The sequence below is a fragment of the Ovis aries genome, chromosome 1 (assembly GCF_016772045.2).
Source record: "Ovis aries strain OAR_USU_Benz2616 breed Rambouillet chromosome 1, ARS-UI_Ramb_v3.0, whole genome shotgun sequence".
Taxonomy (NCBI): domain Eukaryota; kingdom Metazoa; phylum Chordata; class Mammalia; order Artiodactyla; family Bovidae; genus Ovis; species Ovis aries.
Genome location: NC_056054.1, coordinates 272,725,719 through 272,745,192, shown reverse-complemented (window position 1 = coordinate 272,745,192; position 19,474 = coordinate 272,725,719). Strand labels below are relative to the sequence as shown.

The 19,474-nt window shown below is 41.0% G+C and overlaps 1 protein-coding gene across 2 annotated transcripts in view; it reads left to right on the top strand.

Moving 5' to 3' along the window:
- Positions 1-19,474, top strand: part of COL6A6 (collagen type VI alpha 6 chain) — a 179,238-nt gene that overhangs the window by 67,129 nt on the left and 92,635 nt on the right. For both annotated transcript variants that reach the window (XM_042238535.2, XM_060396529.1), the window contains exons 10-14: positions 8,406-8,749; positions 8,834-8,912; positions 14,105-14,259; positions 17,664-17,756; positions 19,098-19,151. In XM_042238535.2, coding sequence (XP_042094469.1) covers positions 8,406-8,749; positions 8,834-8,912; positions 14,105-14,259; positions 17,664-17,756; positions 19,098-19,151 — 725 coding nt within the window. The remainder of the gene's footprint in view (positions 1-8,405; positions 8,750-8,833; positions 8,913-14,104; positions 14,260-17,663; positions 17,757-19,097; positions 19,152-19,474) is intronic.

Here is a 19,474-nt window from a genome sequence, read left to right as displayed (position 1 = left end):
TAACTTTTTCTATTGTTATAAAAGTCCCCACTGGGTTGGCTGTGGTTCTGTATGACTACCTATGGTAAAGAGTAAGCCTAGATTTCCACCAGGAAGAGGAAAGCTACACGGTTGTTAAGAGGCAGCTCTGGAGATGAGTGGTTAGTGGACTATAAATGCCCGTTTAATAGCCACTTTTTCTTGCACAAGTGGCTTAACTTTCCTAAGTTTAATTTTCTCATCTGTAAAAATGAACCACAAAGCATCTAGTTCAAAAGATCATTGTGAAGATGAAATGAGGAAACACATATTTAACATGACTTTGAATAAACATGACACCTGGGACGTCATCATCAAGTCACTTCACTTTTGTCTACCATCGACCCATTTGATTTATTCATGGGGTCAGCTCTTACCTTGCCCCCAGTCACTTTAAAGAAGTAAGTGGACCGCTTCTTGGTGATGAATATGTCCATCCTTGGATAACTCTTCAGACTTTACACTCAGTCAAGTTCACTGTGCTTTCCCTGCTGCAGGCCAGTCACCATGACCATTTTAGCTGGTTGGCATTTTAGCGCTCATCCCCCACCTCCCACCTTGCCCCCTCCTCCCAGGCCTTGCCATCTCCTTACTGATCGTGGTGTCCAACCTCTCCAGCATGGACTGGACAAGGGAGATGGGCCAGAGGATCAGGAAAGTTCTTCACTTGATGGCACTTTTCAGAACTCCATTTTCTCAGCAACGCTTGTCTAAACTGGGCCCACTCATGACTGCTTCAAAGACTTCCCCTTCTGCACATTCATCAGGTGCATCTGTCCCTGGAGGAAAGTGGGCATCTCTCAATTCCAGCTGTTCCCTTATGCCTTCCTCAGCTTCGGGGCACCCAGGGATGCCTCCCGCTTTATCTTGGAGAAGGCAATGGCAACCCACTCCAGTACTCTTGCCTGGAAAATCCCATGGGCGGAGGAGCCTGGTAGGCTGCAGTCCATGGGGTCATGATGAGTCGGACATGACTGAATGACCTCACTTTCACTTTTCCCTTTCATGCATTGGAGAAAGAACTGGCAACCCACTCCAGTATTCTTGCCTGGAGAATCCCAGGGACAGAGGAGCCTGGTGGACTGCCATCTATGGGGTTGCACGGAGTTGGACATGACTGAAGAGACTTAGCAGCAGCAGCCCACTTTATCTGCTGCTATCTCTTTGCCCCTCCAGGCAGCCTTCTTGGATGGGAGACCAGAGAAGCTGAACACAGCTCTTTCTTATGTGCAGCTGTATCAACTCCATGGGAAACAGTTATGGGTCAGTTTCCCCAAGTGCCGGGGTCCAGCCCCGGTGGGTCCAGGGTTATTCAAAGGTGGGGATGGAGTCGGCGTCCTTGGAAATAACTTATTTAATTACAGATAGCGAGGGATTAGAAAATTAGAGAAAAAGAGGCTGAATAACTTGGTTCACATGGAATACCAATCACCACCTACGTAGGCCGCAGGCGTCTTCCCGTTCTCCTGAAGGAGAGGAGGAACTGAGGCACCGAGGCACCCTGGTCCGATCTTAGAAGCCCAGGCAAAATTAGTAGGCTTGGTGGGTACCCATGCACCAGATGGGAATTTGGCCAGAAAATAGTAGGAGAGAAAAAGAGGCTGAATAACTTGGTTTACGTGGGATACCAATAAAGTTCCAAGAGAAGGAATTTGCACCATCTACGTTGGGCCACCGGAACCACTTGAATATCGGAAGGTGCCCGTCATTGGGCTCCTTCTCACGTGGGCTTGAAAGCCGGGACAAGTAAGTAGACATGGCGAGCACCCATGCTCCAGATGGGAATTCAGCCAGAAAGATGGGGAGCAAGAAAGAACAACATGGGGGAATCAGTCTTACCGGAAACTGATCCGATTTCTTTATTTGGGGGTTTGCTTATATACCTTTTGTAATGCATAGGGATGAATACAGAGTCACGCAGGGGTCAGCAGTCCTGACCTTTATCAAAATCAGGTGCCTTACATAAAAAAAGATCTTAGGGGTTTTACATCATCTTCTGGCCATGAGGCCTGCTGACATTTTACGACCCTTTCTTTCTGATAACCAAAAAACTTATTTTTTCCAAGAGTGTTTTTTCTTAAACCAGGCACCACCCTCCAAATAAAGTTGCATTCCTATAGGGTGAGGGTATAGTGAGTTACAATCAAGAAAGGAATTTATTTAACCCAAGGTTAACATGATTAATCTTAAAGGTTAATACTTATTTCTCCTATATGCTTAAAAGTTAATACTTATTTCTCCTATATGCTAGTTATATTCATTATAAGGGCAGGGAATATGGAGATTTAGCAGCAAACATCAGCCCAACAAATGAAAATCCTTTCACCAATGCTCCCCTTAAGATCTATTTAGTCTTAAGATAATGATAAGATAGTGATACATTTTTACATAGCAAGGACACAGTGATTTATAACAAAGTACAGTGATCTATTACAAAAGAGAAAATTCATTAACTCAAAAAGTCTAGTACTGTTAACCTTAAAAACTACTATATTTCCTTTTCTATATTCCAAATACATTGATTAATATACTCCCAGGATATGGAGGCCTGGCAGCAATCATTGATTCAACAATAACAAAAGCCCTATGCTAATTAAGACTCTCAAAATACTCCAAAACTCTCTGTGCTGTTTATGGTTAAGAGGTAGTAAACAATCATGTGCATAGTGGCAGGAGTATGGATAATCCTATCACACAAGCTAGTCTGTCAGCAGAGAAGTTTGACCTGAGACACCCCTGTCCCACCCAGGGCAGGGAATTAGCAGCAATTATTGGCACAACAAATGAAAAACCCTTCATCAGTATACTTCCTAACCAACCCACTATACTAATAATTTCCAACTTCCCAAAGGAATTTGCCTTTAGTAAGTCTAAAACATCTCATGCCTCTCAGGTTGGGAGGCTTGTAAACAATCACATGTGGCCGGATGAACCTATACAGGAGGGCTAGATAACCTTCAGAGGAGTTTGTAAGCTGAAACACTCTTGTCACGCCCAGGAATTTTTATTGACTTGGAGCTGCACGTTTACTCCTTCTCTGAGGGAACCGATGGGGAACAGCCCCCCATAAAGTCAGAGGTGTAGGCAAGAGCATGAAACACTATAGTAGACAGACTCTGGTTTTGGGGGTAGATGCTCTGGAACGGGGTTTCCTGAGGCTTGATCACGCCTTTGCGTATGCCAAGCCTCCTTCTTCATGACCTTTGCCATGGGCAGAGTTCCTCACACTGGCTCCCGGCACCCAGGAAACCCTGGAAGTTCCAGCCCCCCTGAGTTGGTGTTCCAGTGTGGGTGCCTCTCCTTTGCAGAAAGCAGCATGACATCATATCTTACTGTTCATAATTTCTTGGCTGTATCATCTCCAGGTTGCCTCTCAAAGTGCCTCTCTCTTCAATTAAAGAGAACATTATGTCCTCGTGTGTGTGTGTGTGTGTGTGTGTGTGTGTGTGTGTGTGTGTGTACTTGTGGGCAGAGACTCATGGCACACCAACTGTCCCCTCTGTAAATCTTCTGGGCTCTAAGCATAAATCTTCCATAAGGCCCAGTGTGTGAGCCAAAGTGTAAGAGTCCTGCCGTCGGTCAGGATTGTCTATGTAGATTGCACTCCACTTTCTTCCCACACTTTGTAATGTGCCTGGTGACTTCAGCCAAACCTTCCACATGAATTTCCTGTTTCACATGAAATACCCATTTCCATGTATTCATATTAGGCTGAAAATTATCTTGGAACTATTTAATCTGTCCTTGATAGGGTGAAAGAAAGCCAAGCAGAAAGTCAAAACAGAAGTCATGAATGTATAAATAAATAAGAAAAGTACACTTTAAAGATAATTCAAGTGATTACTGTAACAAACAAGCATGTGTGAGGCCTTTGTGGCTAAGCTGTGGTCTGAGCACTAATGAGGCTGGAATGATACAGCTGATAAAGCCTGTACAAACATAGTGGAGGATACCAGCTCCTCTTGAGCAATAAACTCCCAAATCAAGGGATATCAGACAGTAGCTTGATGTGTCTCAAAAGAAACCAGATTCAGTTTGCCTGAACATCCAGTTTGCTTCTTATTAAAACATGCACCACTTTGGAGCGGTCACTAGCCTTTCTTAGTTTTCTCATTTGTGCAGTTAAATCACTTCTGTTTCTCTGATTGTACTTAGGATTTAGTTTATGGGAAAGGATGGTTAGCTGCATGGAGATATGAGGGAAACATCAGTATTTCTTGTGCCTCTATGGAGGGTCAAGCATTTTCAAATATTATAAATGCATTATCTCATTAAACTCCCAAACTCTCTGTGGTTTGTATTTTCATTCCCATTTACAAATGAGGAAAAGGGAGCTCTAAAGAATATTGGAAGCCTGCCCCAGAGTTTACTGGAGGCTATAAACTAAGCAACTTTAAAATCTGCATCTGTCTGATTCCAACCTATTTGTGGGTTGCTAAATTTTTTTATACAGTGGCTATCTAGGTTTTCTTGACATAGTTGCTGTCTAGGTTATCTGGTGTTCATGTTATAAGTATTGTGCTTCAACTATGAATCGCTGGAACTTGTTAAGACATCACAAAAGCTTTATATCTCAAAAGCTTCTGCTATGTAAAGAAGCCACTCACTGCTAGGCTGTCCCTTCCAGCAGCATAATATAGCACTTGAAACCTGCATGACCTAGCATCACTGGCCACCCAGGAGGTGGTGAAAATAAGGTCGTTCAGTGTAGGGACTCCAGACAGGCCTGGATCTGATTCCTACATGCGAGGTCCACAATGATAACTGTGAGACCTCGGGCAAGCCTCTCTAAGCCACAGCATCTTGTTCTGCAAAATGAGTATTAGAAGCATTTCTGTTTGTTCTGTGTGTCATAGGGACACATGAGGAATGCATGAGAACAAGCGTGAGTAAATATTCAGTGAGTCTTAGTAACTCTCACAGCGTATTGCCAAAGGTATCTTGAAGTGATTTTATAAGTCCTGGTGCATGGAGTGATAGAGCAGTTTAGTTCACAAAAGGACAGTTGGCCAAGAGTTCCTTGGTTCAGCAACTTTAATCGTTTAGCAGTTCAGAGCTATATTTCAATTTACTGCTTCAATATACACCAAATTCCCCTAAGCAACTAAACTGAGCCGTTTCCTTATCTTCATCCATGCTAGTCTCCTGATTTTTCTTGGAGTCTGCCTGTTCTAACCACCCAGAGGAGGCCCCCAGCAGTTTTCAGGATATGGACGTGCTGCCTTTTTTGGCATGGAGCCATGACCAGGTAGCAAAAGAATCGAGAGTACCTCTCGTCTTTCACATCATCAAGGAAGATGAGTCCAAAAGGACATTCAACCGAAGGCCAGTCTGATAAGGACGAAGTAGACACACGTTCAGGAACTGACTCAAGGAATATGGGAAATATTAAAAAAAAAAAGATTGATGGTCATTTCCAACTTTTCTTGACGAGGATCTCTTTATGTCCCTGTCTTAATGGGGTTCTCTAGAAAGCAGAGCTTGAAGCACAGTTTATGTGGCAGTACTCCAGTGCGAGTACAGTCCCAGGGAAGCAAGAATGAGTGATACAAGAAAAAAGAAAGTAAATATGAGATGTGTGTTACCAAGCTTGCTATAGCTTCTGAGAAGGCATCAGTGGTATGCTGGTCCTGCAGAAGGTCACATGGGAAGTCCCAGAAACACTGCACAGACCAGTCAATCAGAGGAAGAAGAGCCACTTATCTGCTGGTTCCTTCCCACCTTCTGCCTTTCACTGCTCACAGTTCACCCCATGGAGAACTGTGCTCCCACACCACAGAACTGTGTTATCCAGCTCTTTGGAAAGTCAGACATGGGAGCAGCAGTGTGTTGAATCTGTGGCTGAAGTGGTGGAAGGGGCCAGAGCTGCCGTGAGTTCAGTTGGGTTGGACATGGGTTGGACCAGAGTCATTGAAGACCTACTGCAGGGAGAGGATGGAAGCTGTGTGAAACCCTGCCCAGAACACACTGTGTGGGAGAGCCAGCAGTGGTGCTGCCGAGGCTCTCCAGGGGACAGGCGTCCAGCTCCTGGGTGTGTGTGTGGACAGCGGATCTCGGACGTATACAAACTAGGTCTTTACCTAACTGTGGGCATCCCTAGTGGCTCAGCTGGTAAAGAATCTGCCTGCAATGCAGGAGACCTGGGTTCGATCCCTGGGTTGGGAAGATCCCCTGGAGAAGGGAAAGGCTACCCACTCCAGTATTCTGGCCTGGAGAGTTCCATGGACTGTATAGCCCATGGGGTCGCAAAGAGTCGGACAGGACTGAGCAGCTTTCACTTTCACTTCACTTACCTAATTATATTTTCTAGATCTTTCTATTTCTTTTTTCATCTAAGATATCCCCTTCTTTTAAATCTCCAGCAAAATTTTTCTCTTATCCCAGCTAATAACCACCAACAGCCCAACTTTGCACTTAAAATAAGTGTTTTCTCCAGAATCTGTCTTCTAATCTTATTAATATACCCTACTATCTTGACCGTATTTCTTTCTTTTTAAAAAAAATGTTATTGAAGTATAGTTAATTTACAATGTTGTGTTAATTTCTGTTGTACATCAAAGTGATTCAATTGTACATATATATTATTTTTCATATTATTCTTCATTATGGTTTATGATAAAAGATTGAATATAATTCCCTCTGCTACACAGTAGGGCCTTGTTGCTTTTCTATTTATGTATATGGTAGTTTGTATCTACTAACCCAATTTGTCTCTCCACCATCCCCATCCCTCTTTGGCAATCATAAGTTTTTTCTCTACGTCTGTGAGTCTGTTTCTTAAATAAGTTCATTTGTTGGACAGTGTTTCTTAATACTAAAACTCTGCCATCATTAACTCCAATTAAGGACTTTCTTTATAAGTCAGATAATTAAAATTAGCTTTGGAGTTTGGCAGGGAACCAGGAGACTGTTACTGTCTTGCCCAATCCTTTCTTTTCCCTGTTCTTTTGTGCTTTTATCTTGAAATATATAATCTTCTTACTTTTATAAACAAGAAAATTAATGCTCAGAGAGGTAAAGAGATTTGGCAGAAGTGGTTTAGTAGTAACACAGTAGTGACCTGTACGGTACTGAAACTAAAGTCTGCCTCCCCACTCCGGGCTTCCTTACCGCTAGTTGTCAGATTCTCAGAGCACTAGTTTATTTGTTTTTACCACCCTTGGTAGCCAGTCCTAACCCGCTTTTGATCCCCACTCCTGCTATTCTTGGAAAAGACTCTGATGCTGGGAGGGATTGGAGGCAGGAGGAGAAGGGGACGGCAGAGGATGAGATGGTTGGATGGCATCACTGATTCAATGGATGTGAGTCTGAGTGAACTCTGGGAGTTTGGTGATGGACAGGGAGGCCTGGCATACTGCAGTTCATGGGGTCGCAAAGAGTCAGACACTACTGAGCAACTGAACTGAACTGAACTGAACCTGCTATTCTACTACCATCCTTCATTATTTCTCCTTGGAAATCCATTTTTAGCCTTCTTCCTAGCCCACTTCCGAAACCATCTCTGCCTCCTCTTGCTAGCTCTGAAGGGCTCTTGATTTGAGGGCAGACATCTCTGTAGAGTCTGCAAGGCCATTCCATGAGAGCCCACTTGACTTATATGACCCACTCTCTCTGACTGTATTTAGACATATGACTGCCACCTCTGGACTGTTCCCCAAATTCCATTTCTCTGATCACATAATCATGGACTCATTCATCAATCTGAATTAGTTAAATAAACACCAGGAACTTAGTTACTAGAGTTTGTAATTTTAGTAATCTAGGTAAAAAGTTAAAATACTCCATTTTTAAAGAGGATAGTTCCTAGGAACACTCAGTGATGACATTTTGGCATCTTTGTGTTTTCACAAGAGAGTGTTTTCCTTGAAGATAGTAATGTGTTCTAGTAATTCAGTGGTTTTCTGTTCAGGGATTAAATCATCAAAATCATTCCAGTAGGAGTTTTTCTTTTTTTAATTTATTTTTCTAAACAACTTTCTGTTTTCAAATGTTTTTCCCTTGTAATTATAATTTAATATTTGTTGAATGACCTCAGTTGACACGTAGCATGAAATGAATTTTCTCTTTTGGACTATTAACGTTTCCACAACATGTTTCAGCTATTTAAGTGACTCTTCATAGCTTCTTCAGTGGACACAATGGAATCTTTCAGAACTTTGTTATAGAATCATCTAGATTTTATAGATGCTGGGGGAAAAAAAAACCCACTTTAACAGGTTGTGAAAGAGGGATTCTGAGCCTTTCCATTATTCACATTTTTCCTTGTTTTCCAACTTTATAACTGGGATGGAAACAAGAATTCCAAGTCTCATGATTCAACCGTGACACATAAGTCAAATAAAGTTCCTTATTGGTCTGATACAATATGCTTTTCTCTTGAATCCTAGATTGCTTTGTGGATGTTGTGGTGGGATTTGACATCTCAACTCAGCAGAATGGGCAGACTTTGCTCGAAGGCCAGTCCTGGATGGAAACCTATCTTCAAGACATCTTGCGCGTCATCAGCTCCCTCAATGGGGTAAGCTGTGAGGTGGGCACGGAGACTCAGGTTAGTGTGGCTTTTCAAGTGACCAATGCTGCAGAAAAATATTCCCCCAAGTTTGAGATCTACAGTGAAAATATCCTGAACAGCTTGAAGGATTTAACAGTTAAAGGACCATCTCTTCTCAACGCAAACCACTTGAGTTCTCTGTGGGATGCTTTTCAGAATAAGTCAGCTGCTCGGGGAAAGGTAACTTAGTTTTATTTTATTTATTGGTTTTTAGTTGCAATGACTTCCTTTTTACTCATTTTTCTTTTTTGAATACTCTCCTAGGTGGCCCTCTTATTTTCAGATGGATTGGATGATGATATTGAAAAGCTTGAACAAAAATCTGATGAACTTAGAAAAGAAGGTACCACTTATGGGGGGGAGGGGCTGGGAAAGGAGTGTTGGCGAACTTTGTAATCTCAAAACCGAGTCCTGGCTCTTACATTTGCAGACTCGCAGACAGCACTGAATTTGCAGCCTCTCCACTCTGAACGTACTTGGGAAGGCAAGCAAGCTCTCACAACATTTCAGCATCTACTTTTTTCCTCCTGCCCATATGAAATAGCACTGAATGCAGTGTCTTATCCTTTCTCTCGTATTACTCTATTTCTTCTTCCTTAGCTTTCCTGGAGTATGTTCCTGCCTCCCTTGACCCAAGCTATCTAACATTTCTATGTCTTAAGTGCCAGCAGAAGTGAGCCATGTATACTTCTGCTTGACTAAAGAATGGGAGGGTTGGACAATTTTCTTCTAACGCTCTTAAAGTTTTCAGAGTTCCAAGCATTGGTGGACAAGTTTACTCATGTCTTGGGAGTTCATAATCAGTTCCTGCTCTCAGATGACAAATGGGCCAACTATGGTGTTAATGAGTTTTTCAAGCTCTGGCACCAGGCTTTTGGCTTTAGGAACCAATGCTCTTTCTGATTTATTGTCCATTTGTACTAAAATATGGATCAGTGGTAGGAAAATGTATTCACATGTTTTGGTTTGACTAAGAATAGAAACAGATTTTTGTAAGTGGATGTTACTGGTACCCCACCCAGACCCCCTTACAGACGGGCTCCCTCATCGTCCAGCTGCTATGAGTATTGGCTGCTCACATGTTACCCGCAGGTTCCCTCTCTCTCTGAGGAACTGCCCTTCACCAGCCTTGCCTGGAAGGTTACTCCCTGTCCCCGTCTTTGGGCAGCAGGTGGAGTGCAGAGCCTTGGATGCCAATTGTATGGTGTAACTCAGACTCCAGAGTTCCCCACGGAATCAGGCTGAAGCTAGACTTTCGCTGAAACACTGTCTTGCTTAGTGCCTTCCCCAGCCTGACCCTGCTTACCTTTGTTCCCTTCGTTAGAGAGGGCTTCCTCAATAAATCATGAGCATCTAAATGGCTATCTCAGGCTCTGCTTTGAGGGCATCTGACCTGTCTCTCTGGTTAACTACTAGCGGTGGATTGAAAGTGAAAGTGTTAATCACTCAGTTGTGTCTGACTCTTTGCAACCCCATGGACTATAGCCCGCCAGGCTCCTCTGTCCGCGGGATTCTCCAGGCAAGAATACTGGAGTGCATTGCCATTACCTTCTCCAGGGGATCTTCCCGACTCGGGGACTGAACCTGTGTCTCTCATGTCTCCTGCATTGCAGGCAGGTTCTTTACCACTGAGCCACCATTAGATTTTGTCTTTTCACTGGTTCTTATTCCTCCATCTTAAACAGATTGCAAAATTCACTGAAGTCACAGCTGAAGGGTAAGGGTTTTATTTTTATTGTATTTACTAAAGCTGTTTCTCTTTATTCTACCGTCTTGGCCTTTATTCTTGATCTGAAGAGGAAATATCAATGAAGACTGAGAATAGGACCCTCAGGTGGATAGGAAGGCCTTTTTCAATTTCAGCTTTTCTTTTGTTGGGGAAGATGTACCTTTGCAGACATGATCAGAGTTTTCTCCAGAAAGTTTCTCTTGGAACACCCCAGATTTCTAAGACCAATCTTCTTTCTTCCAACTCCTGAGGAAAACTGGTAAATGAGTTTTGACTTCAGAAGCTAGATTTTGAATATCCTCAGAAATTTAGAATTTTTTTTCCAGTATTCAAAATCAATTGTATTTCTAAATGCTGACAGTGAAAAAGTGGAAAACAAAATTTAAAAAGCCATTTGCAACAGGAAGTGCCAAGTTATATATTTAACAAAATATAGTTGTCTGTTTGCTGAAAATTACTAAAACAATGATAAAGAAGACTGAATATGGTTAAATGTCAATCTCTCCAAACAGATCTATAGATTCAGTTAAGTCACAATCAAAATCAAAGCAAGATATTTGTTAGTGTACAAAAAAAAAAAAGGTTCAAAATATATGTAGACATGTAAAGGACCCAAAATAGCCCAAACAACTTTGAAAAAGAGGTAGAGGTTGGAGGGCTCATACCAGCTACAGCCTTTCAGTGGGAAAGATAAAAGGGTGTGGGCCACAATGTTCTTTGAAAGGTGTTGAATGTCTCCCAGTTGGAACAGAGAGCACCTCTGGCTGTGATCTCCCACATTTCACATAGATGCTGAGTTGATGCTGAGCCCTTGATCTGTTAAGGCTCAAGAGAGCCTCTCTAACCTGAGACCCGGACTCTGTACATGTAAACTGAGCCATCACCATGGAACAAGAGGAGACCAGGAGAAAAGGATCCTCAGGGATGGATATCGCTTTATAACCAATCCATGGAGACTGGGGTTTGAATCCGTTTTTTCACTTAAAAAAAATCCATACTCTAGAATCTATTCAGTGATTCTTTATTCTCCCAATTTTTGAAAGCTTCTTTTTCTTAATTCATTTTTTAAGAATTGAAAACACTTTGTTTAAGATCATATGAACCAGATGAGTCCAGAAAGATCAGGATTGAAGTCCTCTGTGCTGAGAAAAGTAAAAGTGAAAGTGAATGAAAGTGAAGTCGCTCAGTCGTGTCCAACTCTTTGCAACACCATGGACTATAACCTACTGGGCTCCTCTGTTCATGGGATTTTCCAGGCAAGAGTACTGGAGTAGGTTGCCACTTCTTTCTCCAAGGGATCTTCCCTACCCAGGGATCAAACCCAGGTCTCCAGCATTGCAGGCAGATGCTTTACCATTTGAGCCACCAGGGAAACCTGAGTTACAAATTATAGTTACATGCATATTTCCTGCAAATCAACAACCCCATGGTTCTCATAACTCTTAAACTTCTACCTTTCTTGGAACTTACAAGAAATATCAGATGTGAGATCTTTTCCCCTTAGAGGTAGACCCACTGGCATGCCTCCTTTGGATCATTAGACACCAGTTGATGAACCTGGCGCTCTTTGTGGCCTCTCCCAGCCCGGATCCCGCTTCTCCCCATCATTCTCACCCTTGGAAGTGACCTGTCTTTGTTTGCTTGAGACAAACCAGAGACTGTCAGCACTCAAACCAGGAAAGTTCCAGCAAACTAGGACAAGTTAGGCACCCTATCCGTTGGTATTTCTTCCTTTATTTCATGTCAGCAACCACATTGTTTGCTGCCTGCAGAACTTGAGCCTCTCCACTGTATCCCTGAAACGTTCTCTTCACTCTCCTTTCCCTCTCAAAGTCATATGGAACCTTCCATAAGAAAGCACTCTTGACTCTGCCACGTCCTTGGATATTCTTTATCTATTCTGATCCATTGGTTTTCAAGTCCCATCCAAAGAATTCTTCACCTATCCCATATACTAATATGCCAAATAGTTATGTTTTCATAAACTAAATTTATCCAACTTTAGGACTGGCCTTTATTATTATGTCTTTAGTACATTTTTGTTATTAAAATGTCCTTTGAGTGTAAGCTTTGGAGTCAGGCTGTCTGGTGAAAACCTTTGCCCATCTGTAAAATAGAGCTGTAATCATACTTACCTGTAATGTTGTATTTATATCTTAAAAATAAGGCAATGCACGTAAAGCACTTAGCCAACGTCTAGGCACATAGTAATTACCAATAAATGAGAGCACAGTTGTTGCATGCTTACCTCCACCCTAATGATTGCCCAGCTTATTACTATCGCCATTTAATGTCCTTACTTTATAAAATAAGTCAACTCTTTCTTAGTCTCTAAAAGTTTTCTTTGAAATGTGTTACTCTATAAACTTCCAGAGTCTATGAGTCACAGCTCTGGTTGGTTATATGACATTTACTCCTAATTGCCTTACAAGAGATCTTTAACTGTCTCTTGTACATGTAATTCCAACCGGATTGTCATTTAGAGTTATGCCTCTCAAGCTTTAATGTGCATGTGAATCACCTGGAGATTTTATTAAAATATAGATTCTGATTCTGCGGTTCTGAATGGGGCCTGGAATTCTGCCTTTCTGATAAGCTTCCAGATGAAGACCCCACTGCTGCTCAAAGGACCTCCCTTTCAAGTGGCAAAAATTTAGAATACTTACTTTCTTGACTTTCTGTGCTTTAGTGTGCTCTGTGGATTCCTTATTGCTGTTATTAAATATAGTTGATTTACAATGTGTTGGTTTGTGGTATAGTGTAAAGTGATTCAGATATATACAGATGCAATCCTTTTCAAATTCTTTCCCACTATGGTCTGTTACAGAGTATTGGATACAGTTCCTTGTGCTGTATAGTAGGACTTTGCTGTCTATTTTATGTATAGTAGTTTTTGTCTGCTAATCCCAAAGTCCTAATTTATCCCTCCCACCTCCTCTCCCCTTTGGTAACCATAAATTTGTTTTCTACGTTTGTGAAGACTCAAGCATGGCGTCTGTTTCTGTTTTGTGAATAAGCTGATTTGTGTTGAATTTTAGATTCCACACATAAGTGACACCATATGGTATTTGTCTTTCCCTTTCTGACTTCTCTTAGTACAGCAATCTCTAGGTCCATTCATGTAGCTGCAAATGGCCTTATTTCATTCTTATTTTTATGACTGAGTAATATATATACGATATGTATCCCACCTTTATCCATTCATCTCTTGATGGATATGTAGTTTGCTCCCATGTCTTGGCTATGGTGAAGAGTGCTGCTATGAACATGGGGGTGCATATATCTTTTCGAATTATAGTTTTGTCTGGATATATTCCCAGGAATGGGGTTGCTGGGTCATGTGATAGCTCTGTTTATAGTTTTTGAAGAACCCCTGTAATGTTTCTACAGTGGCTGCACCCATTTACTTTCCAACCACCAGTGCAGGAGGCTTCCCTTTTCTCTGTGGAGTCTTTTCAACTCACTATAGTTCATGGGGTCGCAAACAGTCGGAGACGACTGAGCGACTTCACATCACATCATCACATTTTACTTTAAGTCATCAGAAACCTCAAGGATCTGTTATAATTTGTTGTATAAATTATTCTCCAATCTAATTAGTTTTGAAAAATGGAAATTCTTCTGTTCGCTAGTGATGACTTTGTCACTTGTCAGTCTTACAGTGTGTGGTTGGGGAGCAGGAATGAGGGTAAGATGAGTGTTCCTCTTGCAACTGGCTTCCTGGAATAGCAACTTTCATACATATGCGAAGGGGTTAAAGGAGCCCTACTCTGCTTAATGGGAGAATTGTTGACTGTGTTGGCTAGGCCTGAATGCCCTCATCACTATTGCTCTGGACGGACCCACCAGTTCCGGCGACCTGGCTGATCTTCTGTACATTGAATTTGGGAAAGGATTTGAGTACAGGACACAGCTTACTCTTGGGATGCAGGATCTTGGGAGCCAATTGTCAAAGCACCTGGTGAGTTACTCAGAAAAGGCTCATGAGTTTAAATTTTCTATTTGTTTTGTATATAGGGTTCATATTTAGGCTTATTAAGGTGAACTAATTTTGCTCATTTGGGAGTAGAACCAGACTTTTCTGATTTTGTGAAAAGCCAAAATGAGGGAGTGTTTTGAATGAAACATCATATCATAGAGCAATGTCAAAGCATGTTTCTTTTTGTTATTGTTCTCTATTTATTTATCAAAGTGTAGTTTATTTACATGGTATTAATTTCAGGTTACAACAAAGTGATTCAGTTATACATATATATATATGGATATATATATATACACACATATTCTTTTTCAGATTCTTTTCCCTTATAGGTTATTACAAACTATTGGCTCTAGTTCCCTGTGCTACACAGTAGGTCCTTGTTGATTATCTATTTTATATATAGTAGTATGTTTATGTTAATGCCAAACTCCTTATTATCCTTCCCCCTCAACTCTCCCCTTTGGTAACCATAAGTTTGTTGTCTATGTCTGAAAGCATGTTTAATTGATATGCTTGGCCAAGAGAAAACGAAGAAGGAAGAAGAAACTTAATAGCACCTATAATCCTGCCCAAATTGCAGTCAATAAATACGCCACCACAGGGTGTCTGAGCTGTAAGAGTGACTTGGCTGATCCTCCAGTCAGCCGATTTTCACATTCCTTGCAGATACTAGATGCCAAAATTCACCACACTGAATATGATTCTGCTGTTTAAGATATGTGTTCTTTCTGCAAATGGCCTGTGAATAGAGCTGATTCCATAGAGTTCAGTTGAAAAAATAACATCTGTTCCAATCTTGGAAGAAAAATGAGTGATGTGATGATGGACCTCCCATGTTGTACTTTATGATGAAAAGATGTTTAAATGTTGTCTTGACTGATGGAAATTTTTGCCTTATGATCTATTTTTAGAACCTAATCCCTAAATAAGATGCATCACTATCCTTTTTCTTGTAGAAACATACAAGAATTCAAACTAGCTTGGTGAAGGTTTTCAAGTTATCTGTGACTACTTTCACCTTTAATGAGAGAGTGAAAATTTGCAATTTGCTTATAATTTTTAAAATCTGTAATCAGTATATCAAGACACTTCCCAATAAGGTGCTGGCTCCTGATACTTTCCTCTTTATAATTAAATTTATTTATTTTTGGTGGTGGTTTAGTGGCTAAGTCGTGTCCAGCTCTTGAGACACCAGGGACAGTATGTAGCCTGCCAGGTTCCTCTGTCCTTGGGATTCTCCAGGCAAGAATACTGGAGTATGTTGCCATTTCCTTCTCCACGGGATCTTCCCAACCCAGGGATCAAACCCAGTCTCCCACATTGCAGGTGGATTCTTTGCCATTTGAGCCACCAGGGAAGCTCTATTTATTTTTAATTGAAGGATAACTGCTTTACACTCCTGTGTTGGTTTCTGCCAAAGGTCAATGTAAATCAGCTATGGGCATATCTAGTCCTCTCCCTCTTAAACCTCCCTCCCCACCCCGCCCTTCTAGGTTGTTACAGAGCCCTGATTTGAGTTCCCCGAGTCATAGAGCAAATGCCCATTGGCTATCTAGCTTGCATATGATAATGTATATGTCTCCATGTTAACTCTCTCCATATATCCCACTGTCTCCTTTCTTGCCTTCCGCCCATGTCCGTGAGTCTGCTCTGTATATCTGTGTCTTTATTGCTGCTCTGCAAATAGGTTCATCGGTATCATCTTTCTAGATTCTGTATGTATATGTTAATAAATGATATTAGTTTTTCTCTTTCTGACTTAGTTCACTCTGTATAATAGGCTCTAGGTTTATCCACCTCACTAGAACTGACTCAAATGTATTCCTTTTTATGACTGAGTAATATTCCATTGTATATACGTACCACAGCTTCTTTATCCATTCTCCTGCTACCTTCTGACAATAGATCTTGCATATAGATATTTGAACAGTGTGTTCAGTGTAGTAATTATGTAAAAATAATTGCTTAGAGAATATAGACGTTTTCTTGTAACTTAATGTGGAAGTTTTGCTGTAATTCCTTTCTACATGGGAAAATGGTGTCTATTTTACAAAATTTTTTCTGTCTCTGAAATTTGTAATTTAAAACTGGTAATTCATAGAGGGAGGAAGTTATTCTTCAGACAAGGTTATCAATTTTTAGATGTCACATAAATGCAATACTGTATAAGAAATGTTTAGTTTTAGAAATAGCCCATTTTAACGTTAATAGTAAAATATGCTGTAGGATATTAGTGATCCAAAGAAAGTTGATTTCATCTGATATTAAATCACAGAATCCATTGTGTCGTCATTGTTGTTTGGTTTAATACATTTCAAGTTTTATTGGGTTTTCTGAGGTTTACGGGGGAAAAACAGAATTTTCTAGTATCAGAAAAGAAACAGTACATAAAAAGAAACAATTTAGAGGAGAAATTGTGAAATGGTTATAATAAAATATTTTCATTTTTCATCACACTAGGATTTTGATGGGAAACTTCTCAACACAAAGATTGATTCTACCCCACTGAGGCAAATCACAGTATTTATCACAGACAGAGTTTCCTTAAAATAAATATTATGGGTTAATTGTTCTCCAGGCAAAAATACTGGAGTGGGTTGTCATTCCCTTCTTCAGGGGACCTTCCTGACCCAGGAAGTGAACCAGAGGGGATCTTCCTGACCCAGGAAGTGAACCTGGGTCGCCTGCATTGCAGGCGGATTCTTTACCAACTGACTCACCAGAGGAGCCCCCAAATGTGATGGACTAGGTCAGTTTTTCAGGGGATGACTAACTAGGTCCAGGATGAAATTTACTCAGATTTTTAAAATATATAACATGCTTCTTGGCCAGAGTAAAAAATGTAACCAGAGTATAAAATCTCTTCATATGCCCACCCTCTACAGCAATTGCTTCTGAATGTTGAACACATAATTGGTGTCTTTGACATCCTGTCTTACACAAACTGTTCTAGAAGCGTGGACCATTGAACTCCATGCCAAGCAATGTGACAATGGACAGAGTCTAAATTCTCCAGCATACAAATATTTCACAAAGCAGGAAAAGGAAAAATGACAGCATGTATTCTTTTTATTGAACAAACAGTTAGGGGCAGAATTATATGGGGTAATTAACAATACCATGGTCAATGTGGGCACAGGAGATCCCATTAATAAATTAGTGTGCACTGAGTTGGCTGTGGCAAAACTGATGCTTTTTTGAGAACACAAAAGCATCTTTGAGTTTATTCTGAACTCCTCGTATGGTGGAGAACGCAGACCACAGAAGGAAGGATGAAAGGTGAAGCCTGTCTCCCTCACCCTCTCTAGGGCACCTCGAGCTTGGGTGTGAGTGTGGCTGGGCAGTGATTCCACCAAGTGTAACGTATCCCTACCCTCCTCAAGGTCAATGTTGCGGAGAGGACGTGCTGCTGTCTATTCTGCAAGTGCATCGGAGGAGATGGCACAAGGGGAGACCCTGGACCAGCAGGGAAAACGGTGATTTTAGTTGCAATAGTGGCTCATTTTATTTGAATATAGTATGTTTTCCAGAAACGAGTTTAGGTAGAAATAAGGGCTCCCAGGTACAGCCTTTGAGGTAACCATTTATCACACTGCTTCTATGTCAAGTTACATAGGCTTCTTGGTTTTCTAAATTGGAGTCTTTTTTTAAAAAAAAAACCTTTTTATACAAGCATCAAGAGAAACGCTGCTGATGGGACGTCCCTGGCAGTCCAGTGGTTATGAGTCCATGCTTCCACTGAGGGAGTGTAGTTTCGACCTACGTGCCAGGCGGAACAGCCAAAAGAAAAAAAAGAGAGAGAGAGAGAGAAACTGCCTAGATTGTTGATTATCCAGTGTCCTGGCAGTGATGACAAGATGCAGAAAAACCAACTGGGATCCCTTATGTTGAATAATGAAAGCCTCCTAAATAAGGAGTCATTTTAATTTCCATTTTTTAATGGCTGCAGAGTCATTTAAATCAGATAGGGAATAAGTTGTATAGTCTGCTGAAAAGCTAGATCAGATCACCCTGTCACAGCAAGAGATGCCAAGATGTTTCATTCAGCTCTACCCAGACCAAAATACTGCCAGAAATATATAAGTAAAAACAGACCAAGTCTAAAAACAGTTAACTAGCAACAGATTCATGTATTTCCTAACCCAAAGAAGTTAATGTACCCTTATGTGAAAATATGATTTGGGCTTTGAAGAAATGTTCAAATATGCATAAACATACTATAGATGTGTTTAACAGTTTCAGTACTACTCATTTACACATGTGTTTGATTTTGGATAATTTATGGATAGCACTGTAACTCCCAAATCACCATGGCTGTCTCTCTGAAGAAAGTTTTTGCACTAATTATTTCCTGAATGCTTTGATTTCATGTACAGAGAATGGTAGAATTGTTTTAAACAGGTATCAGGAAAAATGGAAAGAAATATGTGTGGTCTATTTTACATGTAGCATAAATCTTCAAAAAGAATTTTTAATGAAAAGAGGAGAATTCTAGCCTGGGACAAATATAGCTGTATTCATTGAATGTTTGTCTAGGAAAAAAAACTCCAGCTCTATAAACCCCAGCTCTAAACCCCAGAGAGAGCTATAGAAAATATGTTTCTCACACACCCACCCTTGAGTTATCTGGATACTTGTCTCAAAATTCCATTTATTTTTATGCATGTAAATGCAGCTTAGGTTCAGAGGGGGGCGCTGTATTTTGCAAACTCATACTATTCTACATAAAGTAAAACTGTGAAGTTGAATTCTTGCTTGATTACCTCTGAGTTTTGGTCTATGGAGTGCTAATGTATTCTTCCTTTCCTTATTCCCAGGGACTTCCAGGTTTTAAAGGCAGTGAAGGCTACCTGGGAGAGGAGGGCACTGCTGTAAGTCAAGGTGTAACCAGCTCCATTTATTCCTAAGAACATATCTACACTATGAAAGCATTTGTATCAATTCAGAAGGAAGCGAGAAAAGTCAGGTTCTAAGGATTCATTCGCAAAGTCTGAGGTTTTTCCAGGTCACCAGTGTTTTATTAACCTACTGTCCCCTCTTGGACTATCCACCAACACTGTATAATCAACTCAGTGAAAAACTTCTCTTTTTCACTGGGAGAGTCAAATCACTGCCATTTCCCCCTTCCACTCTGCACGAGTAAACCCACTCGCCACACTGTTTATCTAGGACCTTGCCCTTTCTTGTATCTATT